The sequence below is a fragment of the Peromyscus californicus genome, unplaced genomic scaffold (genome assembly GCF_007827085.1).
Source record: "Peromyscus californicus insignis strain IS unplaced genomic scaffold, ASM782708v3 Scaffold_14__1_contigs__length_90479793_seg_2, whole genome shotgun sequence".
Taxonomy (NCBI): domain Eukaryota; kingdom Metazoa; phylum Chordata; class Mammalia; order Rodentia; family Cricetidae; genus Peromyscus; species Peromyscus californicus.
This window is the reverse complement of record NW_026294436.1, coordinates 59,051,788-59,063,880: the sequence shown is the minus strand read 5'-3', so window position 1 is coordinate 59,063,880 and position 12,093 is coordinate 59,051,788. Positions and strand designations below refer to the sequence as shown.

General features: G+C 38.8%; 1 protein-coding gene and 1 pseudogene across 1 annotated transcript; one reads left to right on the top strand and one right to left on the bottom strand.

Moving 5' to 3' along the window:
* The first annotated feature begins 1,603 nt into the window (after positions 1-1,603).
* Positions 1,604-3,224, top strand: LOC128109334 (olfactory receptor 6K6-like; annotated as a pseudogene).
* Positions 3,225-7,705: 4,481 nt separating this feature from the next.
* Positions 7,706-8,659, bottom strand: LOC128109333 (olfactory receptor 6N1). Its single transcript, XM_052736528.1, has one exon. It carries the CDS (start codon positions 8,657-8,659, stop codon positions 7,706-7,708), a length of 954 nt encoding a protein of 317 aa, XP_052592488.1.
* Positions 8,660-12,093: the final 3,434 nt, after the last annotated feature.

The window sequence follows — 12,093 nt, the reverse complement described above, 5'->3', positions numbered from 1 at the left end:
GATGCAGAAAAGATCTTTGACAAAAATCCAATACTCCTTCATGATGAAAGTCCCCAGAGAGATTAGGGATACAAGAGACACACCTCAACATAATAAAGGCAATTTACAGCAAACCCACAGCCACCATCAACATTAAATGGAGAGAAACTCAAAGCAATTCCACTAGCATCAAGAACAAGACAAGGTCATCCAATCTCCATACTGACTCCATACAGTACTTGAAGGCTTATCTAAAGCATTAAGACAATTGGATCAGAACAAGTGGATATAAATTGAAAGGAAGAAGTCAATAATATGTCTTATTTGCAGATGATATGATCATATACATAAATGACCCAAAACATTCCACCAGGAAACTCCTACAACTGATAAACACAGCAAAGTAGCAGGATACAAAGTTAACTTACAAAAATCAGTAGCTCTCCTATATACAAAGCACAAAAATATCGATAATTAAATCAGAAAGCAACCTTAGACAATAATCTCAAATAATATAAAGTATCTTGGTATTACTCTAACCAAACAAGTGAAAGACTTGAAGTAACAAATTGAAGAAGATATCAGAATGTGGAAAGATCTCTCATGCACATGGATCAGTAGGATTAATGTAGCAAAAACAGCCATCTTACCAAAAGCAATCTACATATTCACTGCAATCCCCATTAAATTTAACATAATTCTTCACAGATTTTGAAAGGACAATTTTCAGTTTCATATGGAAACACAAAAAAACTCAGGGATAGCTAAAACAATTCTGAACGATAGAACTGCTGAGGGTCTCACCATTCACAATTTCAAGTTGTACTACAAAGGAATAGTAATAAAAACATATGTTGGCTTAAATAAGACATATTGATCAATGGAATTGAATTGCAGACCTAGACATAAATCCACATACCTGTGGACATCTGATTTTTCTTTCTTTTTTTCTTTTTTCTTTCTTTCTTTTTTTTTTTTTTTTTACAAACTAGCCAGAAATACACACTGGAAAAAAGATGGAATCTTCAACAAATAGTATTGGTCAAACTGGATGGTCTCATATAGAAGAATCCAAATAGATCCATACTTATCACCTTGCAGAAAATTCACCTCCAAATGGATCAAAGACCTTTACACAAAACCAGGTACATGGAATCTGATAGAAGAGAAAGTGGGGAATAGCCTTGTACTCCCTTGGTACAAGAGAAGATGTTCTGAACAAAACACTGTTATCTTGGGCACTTAAATCAACAATTAATAAATGGGACCTCATGAAGCTGAAAAGCTTCTGTAAGGCAAAAACATCATCATTCAGACAATGCAACAGCCTACAGAATTGGCAAAGATTTTACCAACCCCACATCTGATAGAAGGCTAATGTCCAAAATATATAACAAACTCAAAAAACTAGATAATCAAGAAAAAATAACCCAGTTAAAAATGGAGTACAGATCTAAACAGAGATTCTTAAAAGAGGAAACCCAAATGGCTGAGAAACATTAAAAAAATGTTCAACTTCCTCAGCCATCAGGGAAATGCAAATCAAACCTCCATTGAGATTTCATCTTATACTTGTCAGAATGGCTAAGATCAATAACACAAGTGACAGCTCATGCTGGCAAAAATGTGGAATAAGGGAAACACTCATGCATTGCTGGTGGGTACGAAATCTTTTACAGGTACTATGGAAATCAGTGTGGTGGCTCCTCAGGAAAATGGAAATCAATCTATAACAAAATCCAACTATACTACTCTTGGGCATATTACCAAAGGATGTCTCACCCTGCCTGCCACAAAGACACCTGTCAACCATGTTCATTGTTGCTCTATTCATAATAGCCAGAAATTAGAAACAACCTAGATGTCCCTCCACAGAATAATGAATAAAGAAACTATGTTATATTTACACAATGGAGTATTATTTACTTAGCTGTTTAAAAAATAAATGAAAAGTAAACAGGTAAATAGATGGAACTAGAAAAAATGAGCTTGAGTGAGTTAATCCAGATTCAGAAAGATAAATATGGAATGTACTTACTTATGTGTGGATAGTAACCATTTAGTAAATGATAAGCAAGCTACGATTCCTAGACTCACAGGGATTAGGAATAAAGGAAGGAACTCAGGTGGTGGAGAATGCATCTCCATGGGAGGAAGAAATAAAATAGATTTTTTGGGTAGACTAGGGGAAGGTGGTACCGAAATGGAAGGATCATGCGGGGAGAGGGAGGGAATGCAGGGAGAGACAGCTAGAATTGAGGGACATTTGACAGATGATATGGAAACCTAGTACAGTAGAAACTTCCTAAAATATATGAAGAAAATCTGAATGAAGTCTCCAAATAATAGGGAGACAGAGTCCCAACTGGCTATCTCTAGTCAGTAAATGAAGCTTCCAGTACTAGGATGAAGTTACATACAATTGAGCTGTTGACCAAAAGGGTCTCATGGTTGTTGCTAAGACAATTGTTCTCTGCAAACTGATAGCAAGGCGCTCTTGGTGAAGATAACACCCATTCAACTCACTGAACATGGAGAGGTCGAGCTGATACCTACATAGAACCTTCATTGCTACATTCTAGTGTCTTGTGTACAGTGTACTTTTTCCACTCATTGGGTACCACAGAAAACTGTGTTCTGACAGCGATGTCCATTGACAGGTACATAGCTATCTGCTATCCTCTCTGTTATCTGACTATTATGACTTCCAGTCATTGAATCCAACTAACAACTTGAACCTGCTTCTGTGGTTTCCTTCTGATACTCCGTGAGATTACATGGGCAATCCACTCTGGATTTCTATAGCTATAACCAGATCCTTCAGGTCTTCTGTGATTTCTCTCTGTGCTCAGTTTGGCCTGTATAGATACATCTCTGGTGGCCACTGTGGATGCCATCCATGCAACAGAGATCTCGGTCTCCTTCATTGTAGTTGCCCTGACTTATGTCCAGATCATTGTGGTGAGTGTAGTGATCTGTCAGCAGAGAGGTGGCATAAGATCCTTTTCATGTGTGTGGCCTACTTTCTTGCTTGTTTTTTTTCCATGTTTTTTCCTTTTTCTTTTATCAGTGTGGCTGTCAAGTGTTTGAGATTCTCAGGCTTCTGGTACAAAGTGATTGCTGTTGCTTTTGTTGTCCTTGCTCCATCTCTCAATCCCATCATTTACAGTCTGAGAAACAAGGAAATGAAAGATGCTTTAAGGTGGCTTTTCCATCAGAAGAGAGCAGGTGGGGCTGGGGAGTAGGTCTATATCTTGGAAAATAAAACCCTTCTGGAAGTTCCGAATCTCACTGTTGCTTTTTGGGCCCTGATGATGTTCCTTTTCTATTGTCAACAAATGCTGTTCTTCCGCTGTTAACAGGTATGAGGAACTGTGCCTCTAGGTCATTGGTGGCCACTTGCCTACAGAGCACCTAACAGTCTCACGATGCTGAAGCAGTATGTGTGGATTCTCTTGCTTCAAGCACAAGCTGATAGATTCTTCTCATTTTACTAGCATGTTCCTGTCTTTCTCTTCTTTGATTCCCTGTGCCAATGAGGTCAAAGATCAAGTATGAGGCACACACTATACAAAATAGTTCTGGAAACTATTACTGTTCATCCAAACCTTCCACCTCCTCCAGGGTTGATGCCCAGTCAATATGCCCAATCTCCTCATCCACACCTTCTTTCCAAACTGCCGTGGGAAGTCCAGCTTGGATCCCACATCCTGTGCCTGGGCCTGGTATGGCCACCCCCTACCTGCTGTGTAACCAACCTCTAGGCTTCTGTCTCTCTCATGTCACATTTAACTTTGCCACCCAGCCAAATCTATCCCCCACACTTCTTCCATGGGTCAGGAAGTACATCCTGTACACAAGCCTACTACCCTCTGTCCATCTGACTTCATCCCATCCAGGCAACTTCTAATATTGAGGCTGGACCCACCTTCACATTCTCCCTTCTGCCTGAATCTGTTCTGACCATATCAGACTTAAAACTAACAGAAGTCTACATGCCCAAATCCCATCATGAAAATGCCATTATGAAATATCAAGCTAGTATCTTCTCTCTAAAGCATACCAACCCATAGAAATGTTTAACAATGAGAATTACCTAGATGAACCCAGGACACATAATTAAAAGGGTCAATCATAAACTTCATCAAATAATTCCAGGAATTTAAAGAAGGCATAAAGAAATGGCTCAATGAAATTAAAAGAAGCCGGGCGGTGGTGGCGCACGCCTTTAATCCCAGCACTCGGGAGGCAGAGCCAGGCAGATCTCTGTGAGTTCGAGGCCAGCCTGGACTACCAAATGAGTTCCAGGAAAGGCACAAAGCTACACAGAGAAACCCTGTCTCAAAAAAAAAAAAATTAAAAAGCTTCTTGTGACTGGAGTTGGGGGCTTTATGGATGATTTTTGGTTATTAGAGGGAGCATTGTCAGCCCAAACAGAAAATTTCATTTAAACTATATATGTGTTTTTATTCACAGACTTACATGTGTTAAAATATTTTAGGCAAATGTTACATATATACAAGCAACATTATATAGACTGAGCAGGTTATATTTAAAAATATATGTGTAAATACATATATGCATGTAACAACACTCAATAAAAAATAGGCCATGCATTTGAAAAAAGGAGCAAGGAGGGGTATATCGGAGAGTTTGGAGAGAGAAAGGGGAAAGCAGAAATGATGTAATTATATTGTAATCCCAAAAATAAAAGAAAATAATCTGTTACTGTTGATGCTTCCCATTGCATTTCCAGCATGAATTCCTGTCATTCATTATTCCTCAAATATTGTTTCTTGACACAAGAGAAAAATGTTTCTCCTTGTTCAGCTTATTTAGCCTTAAAACTCAGTTCTACAACCATATACTGGCCATAGTCTGATGTGAAAGAGAATTTCAGGCTCAACAGGGTTTCACAAAGATTTCTAACCTTGGTGGCCCACTATATCTCATGTTACCATTCAAAAATATTTTCTTTATATGCACTGTTTTGCAAATCAAAATGCCCTGAAGTAAATTTGTCAGAATCATCATTATTTCAACATTGAAACTAAATAAAATCTGGAACTAAAGTTAGAATTCATTTAATGATTTGATTAAGGTCATCTAAGTAGTTACAACATCTGCTTAGAATTTCCTATTTATTTACGTTATTCATTTCCTCTGTGTGTTTATGTTTGTGTGTGGCAGATGCTTACATTACACAAGGCTCATGTGAAAGTTGGTGAATAACTCTGAGGGGTGGGTCAGGTCCCTCCTGTCATTTTGTGGCATATGGGGATTGAACTTATGTCATCAAACAGACATGCAAGTGCCTATGACTACCCAACTCTCTCACAGGACATAGTATTAGGCCAATATGTCTCTATTGAATTTTAGTCTCCAATAAATATGTCATTTTAGTTAATGTGCTTGGTTTTCAATGAATGAAAATTTGAGAATTTCTTCCTCCAAGTATTTTAAGGAATCTTAGCAGTTTTCACTGTGTCCTGGAGTAGCTGGGTCTTTCCTCTCTGTGTTTTCCAGTCCTTCAATGACTGTGAATCATGGGAAAACCATTGAACAAAGGGATTCAAAGATAAGCATTTATAAATTTTTCAGTTATGAAGTGTCATAGCCCTACAGGTGAATCCATTACCCTTACTCTAGTAAATAAGGATAGCATTACAATGACTCCCAATTATTATCACTATGTCCATAAATCAGTGTATCACTCAACCCTCATTAGAAAAGTTTCTTCTTGCAGTAGATGGTAACTTACACAGATACTCATAACTGATCAATGTGTAGAGAATAAATAGTGTGGAGTGTTATGCCCTAAATGGTGTTCTATACCACAGCCATTCTGCTCAAAGCTCAAGGATCTATGCAGAAGAGGGGGCATAAATATTGCAAGAGTCAAAGGTGAAGGATGAGTTCAAGGAAACAGTGTTTTTCAGACACAGCAGGGCAGAGACACAGGAACTCACAATAACCATGACAACATGAACAAGATTTCAGCAAGCTTAAGACAGACAAAATCCCACCATGGTGCAGGGGAGCTAGGCACAGTCTCACCCCTAGCTGATGATCTATTGCCATTTGATAGCTGCTGGGAAAATGTTGATTTTCTATAATAATATGAGACCTGTTTTATAAATCACACTCAAGGGCAGGCCCTATGCCCAAGAGCAATTAGCCTATAAAAGTTGGTCTCAATGAGTTTAAAAGAGGCAGGGGGGCATAAAGTTGGAGAGGTAGGAAGCTGGGTAGAGATTTGGGAGGAGTTGGGAAATACGATCAAAATGCATTACATGGAATTTTCAAAGGATAAATAAAAACATTATTAAAAAATGTGCTGTGCTGAAATTGAGGAAGGATGGGGGGTGATTAGGAATTTTGAAGGGAGTAGAAGTGTAATTATTTGGGGGATACTCTAGATCTATAGAACTAGTATTGTTCTTTTTAAAAGTATTTATTTTTAAATAATGTGTATATTTGTGCATCTGTGCATGGAGATGTAAGAAATAATTGAGTCCCCTGGACTTGGAGTTATAGGCAGTATGTACCACCTGATGTGGGTACTGGGGCCTGAACTCCAGTCCTCTACAAAAGCAGAAAGAACTTTGAAATGGTGAACCACCTCTCCTGTCACCTAGAAGCTTCCTTGTAGTCAAAGTTTGATTCTCTAAGGACAAAAAAATATTCAGATGCATAAACATTTCTTGTACTGGATAGTAGGTAAATCCCCACTTTCTAGTTGTCATGTTACAGGAAATAGCCAGTTAAATAAAATAATTAGTGCAATGTAAGTCTGTTTCCTGACAATAGCCCAGCTCCTACACTCTCACTCTTTATAAGGGATGTAGATATTTAGGATGACTAACAATGACACAGATGATTCACCAAAACAGAAACAACACACTTCATCCTTCTCACAAGGATGCTTTTTGACTACTTTATTCCTTTCTTTTGAGTCATATTTTTGTTACATATATATGTACTGAATGTTATTATATTACACATGTTTGTAATAATGTTATTCTAAATCTCAGAATAAAGATGAACCAGGTGGATTAAAGTTATTAAAACCAAGAAAATAATATTTTACTAGAAACCATATGCTAGAAACTATGTATCATGATTTAGAGATTCTTGTTGTCACTATCAAAAGATTCTTATAAGAAATTATTATATAATGAAATTAAGATTCACAGAGATTGGTTTACCTTACCAATTCCAAGTAATTGATACATCATTCAATAAGCTATAATTTAGACTCAAATTTGTGGAATTTCAAATATATGCCCAGTAGACCAGTGTTTTCTATATGAGAAAATGGTTACGTAATCTAAGAAACATTCGGGTTTTTTTGCTCCAAATTTTATTTAATAAATATCATTGTTTAAGATATAATGAAATGATAATGATATGTTAAGTCAAGTAAATTTGAACCTACATGTATTAGGTAAGAAACATATTTGGCAGAATTTCTAAGCGTGATTCATAAATACCTGAGGTTAGAAAAATCACAGTGTCCCATGATGCTGAGGGAGCATGTATACTCTGCAGGCTCAAACTGTTTGTGGCTCCAGCAGATATTGTAATGTCTCTGATAACACTGAAGGCCAGGCAGCCCTTGTCGTCACTTCAATACCTGACATGGAGAAGAATGAGATGCTTCATTTCTCCTCTCTGACACTTGATGATCCCTCAGCCATCATATCATCAAATCTGTCCTCGACCTTCATTCTGCTACCCAGCATCCCAGCATCCTTGTTTTCATCAGCTGCCTCTTCAGGGCCTCCTTGATTTCCTTGTTGCGCAAGCTGTAGATGAAGGGGTTAAGGAAAGGGGTAACCACAGAATAGACTACTGCTAAGGCTCGGTCATAGTCAAGGGAGTAACTTTTCTTCAGCCGCACATACATGAAGAGGATGCTGCCGTAGAAGATGAGAACCACAGTGAGGTGGGAGGCACATGTGGAGAAGGCCTTCTTCTTGCCTGCAGCAGAAGGAATTCTGAGCACTGTGCGGATTATCTGCAGGTAGGAGCTGAGAATCAGCAGGAAGGTGGCCAGAATCTTGCAGGAGTTTACAATAAAATCTACCAGAACATTGACTGATGTGTCAGTACAAGCCAAGCTTAGCACAGGAGGGAAATCACAAAAGATGTGTTGAATATGGTTGGGGCCACAGAAAGGAAGACGAGACACCAAGGAAATTTCTACCACTGGCCCAGCCAAACCTCCCAACCAGCAGCCAATAGCAATCTTGGTGCAGAGTGTCTGGGTCATGAGGGTGGGATAGTGGAGGGGTCTGCAGATGGCTAAGTACCTGTCATAGGCCATTGCTGTCAGGAGGTAGCACTCAGTAGCTCCAAGAGAGTGAAAGAAATAGATCTGCAGGAGGCATCCAGAAAAGGAGATTGTCTTCTTCTCACTGAGCAAGTTTGCCAGCATCTTAGGGATGGTGGCAGCTGTGTAGCCAAGCTCCAAGAAGGAAAGAATGCTGACAAACTTGTACATGGGTGTGTGGAGCCGAGAGTCCATGTGGACCACCAAGAATATCACCAGGTTTCCCAATATTGTAGTGAGGTAAATGGCAAGCAACAAGAAAAAGAGATAAGTCTGGACACCTTGGAGGTGAGGGAAGCCCAAAATGATGAATTCTGTTACCTGGCTCCAGTTTCCAGTGTCCATTGCTCAATATTCACGTACCTATAAGGTAAGATCTAGAAGAGATAAGGGGGAAAGCAGCCATTGGCGTCCTATCGAGGAAACTTTCCATGCCTCCCCCTGACCTCTCGAGTAAACTTTCCCTAGCACATGCTTTGAGAGGCAAGCATTTCAATTCCACCCCCACCCATTCCTCCAGTCTTCAATATGTGTACCCAATAATTAGAACTCAACTGTCTTTTTCTGAGCAGCACAACCAAACTTGGGCCTAGCATCCTACCTTACAACCCATTTGTGTTTCCTATTAATGGTGTATATATTGCCATTATAAAATGCTCATTGAATGTGTAAGAACATCACTTCTACTGGGAAGTATCAACAGTGTACCAGACCAAGGCTATGCAGTTCCCATTACATTTCCTGCTTTCTAACTTCAACTTCTTTGCTCCATCAAGCTTTTGCCTCCTGAAACAGCGATTCTTTCGCCCTACTTCCTTATATTCTCTCACAGAAACAGATCGCACACCACCAATAATACCAGTCAGAATTTTAGGCCTCTCTTGGACACTAGTAGAGATTGCAGTGGAGACTAAGACGGTTTAAGCAAATAAAGAAGACTCAGATAGACTGGAAACAAACCATATATTTCCTTTCTCCCCTGGAAGATAGCTACTTCCTCAATCCTCCCTATTCCCAATCTTAGTCATTGGTGGTACAGATAATAAATATGCATAGCCAATGTAACTAAATATTATTGAATATTTTCTAAACATTATAACCAGACACAGACTCAGGGAATAAATAAAATATAGTGGACAGTGCCAAGAAACTACTGCTTCTTTCTTTTGGTGTTTTTCCTTACTTTAGATGTTACACAAAATTATATGTATTTGTCATGTATGACAGGGTGCTGTAAAGTGAAGAAGGATTGGACGCAGCTAGTTCATGTAAATATTGTGTCAAACAGCTGTCATTTTGTGGTGAAAAGGCTTGACACCTGTTCTCTTGGTATTTTAGAAAACATAGTGAACTGGGATGTTGAGATGGCTCACTAGGTAAATGCACTTGGTGCTAAGCCCAAAGATCTGAGTTTGATCCAGGGTCTCACATGGTAGAAGATGAGAAGTGAATCCTAAAAGTTTTCCTCTGACCTCCACACCCTTGCTATGGCGCGCGCGCGCGCGCACACACACACACACACACACACACACACACACACACACACACACACACAAATTTAAAAGATATAATATTCTGTTATTAACTAAACTCACCCTGTTGCCCAAAGAGTTTAATATTCTAACTGAGGAAATAAAGAAATAAGTAGAATATTTGCTCAGGGTATTCTATCAGTATAAACATGACATTAATCCCACTTAGTAAACAAACATGTACACATGCACATGACTCCACATACAATCACACACACACACACACACACACACACACACACACACACACACACACCCCTCAATCTCCTAATTCATAATACTTAAATAATAGTCACATAATTTGAAAACACTTTTCACTCACTTTTTACATCCCACTCACTCAATATAGTTTTTTAAAAAAGGATTTAATGCTTTCTTTTTACACTGTTGATTTAAAAAATATTTTATAATTACTACTTATTTGATCATTTCTACCACTAATAAACACTGATGCAATGTTGGAAGAAGTTCAGTGACCATCATAAATTTGAATTTCACTAAAGTGTTTGAATTTTTAAATATACCATCTGTTCCTATCAATTTATAACAACAAAAGAGCGTTCAACACCACCTAAAAGAAGGAAGGATGAAGACAGTAGCATAAACCATCCATACCCTATGCAGCATCGCCTTGGGCTGACTCAGACTGGTAGACTCTTATTCTCTTATGCAGGAAGAAACCCATGTCCTCAAAAACTCCCACTGATGGGCATCAAATCTCTGCCAGTGCTGATGGTGCCAGGTGGTCATACAACAGCCTTCTCTATTGTACAAATACATAGATTGATAAAACTCTCCCTTCCATTGACATGAAATCTGACTTTCAAGCCCTGCTTTTATTCTGTGGAGTGACCATATCCTTTTGGTATGAGTCATGCTTTTAAACATTAACAACATTATCGTATTCATTATTATCATCAAAATTTCACTGCCAGTAGCTCCCTGAATTCAATTTTGACTCCCCTGTTTATACTGTTCCTGCATTAAAACTTTGCCTCATCCTAAGTACCCTGAAGACAACTAAATCTGCACTTACTCCAAGTTAACTTCTTTCTCTTGCTATCCAGGGTAAAATTAATGTTTTCTGCTACTCCCAGTAGTCATGGGCAGTGGAAACGTCTCAGTGGGTAAGAACTCTTTCTTCGCAAGCTTGAGAACTTGAGTTGGGATGTCTAGCACCTACATGAAAAGCCAGGCTTGACTGCTTGCACCTGTTACACCATCATTGACAGGCAAAGACAGGTGGTTCCCACGAGTGCACTGGCTAGCCACCCTAGCTTCAGTTTAATGACCTTGATTTAAAACATTAAGGCAGAGTGTGGGAGAAGAAAACACCCAATATCCCAGAATCCTGCCTCATGCTCATCTGTATACACACACACACACACACACACACACACACACACACACAGACACACACACACAGACACAGAGTCAGAGACAGAGACAGAGACATTGACAGGCAAAGACAGAGAGATGAGAGAATTACAGAGACAGAGAGAGGACCAGTAGTACTTCCTCACTGTCCTTTTATTATATACAAGGTAATAATTTCAGGTAAAATCTTAACATTAGATTTTACCATACAGAAGCAGCTCTCTGTGAGCTTTTTAAAAATGTTTATTAGAATAAATAAATAAATAAAATGTTCATTTGTATTACTTTTGGTTATATATAGGTGTGTGTCTCTGCATATAGGTATAAGCACATGAGTGCAGGTGTCCATAGAGGTCAGAGGTATCAGATCCTAAGAGGCAGGAGAACAGACAATAGTGAGTCACCTAATGTGGGTGCTGGGAAGGTAACTGAGGTCCTCTGGAAGAACAGCAAGGTTTCTTAACTACTAAGCTGTCTCTTTAGCCCTCTGTAAGCTTTTTGAAATTAATAGACTCCATATTTTAGTTACCACCTAGAATTCTTGGTGTAACATCTGATGTGTCACAGATGTGATGGCTGATGAAAAATATGACATCAATCAAGATGATTGTCTGGGTCTTTTGTGAGGCTCGTCTCCTCCTTTGGTGTCAGGGCTAGAGTGAGGGCTGTTAGAAAATCTAGCATATTTACAAATTATCACTTATCTTCTGCCACATCTTACCTCTCATATTTCATGAAGCTTTTAGAATTAGTGACTTGCATTTTATTCTCTACTCCACCCTGGCCTATATCTATTGAGACATAAGTCCAAATAGTTTCAACTTACGAGATCAACCCCTTCAGTTTCTCCATTTTACAAAAGAGGAAATG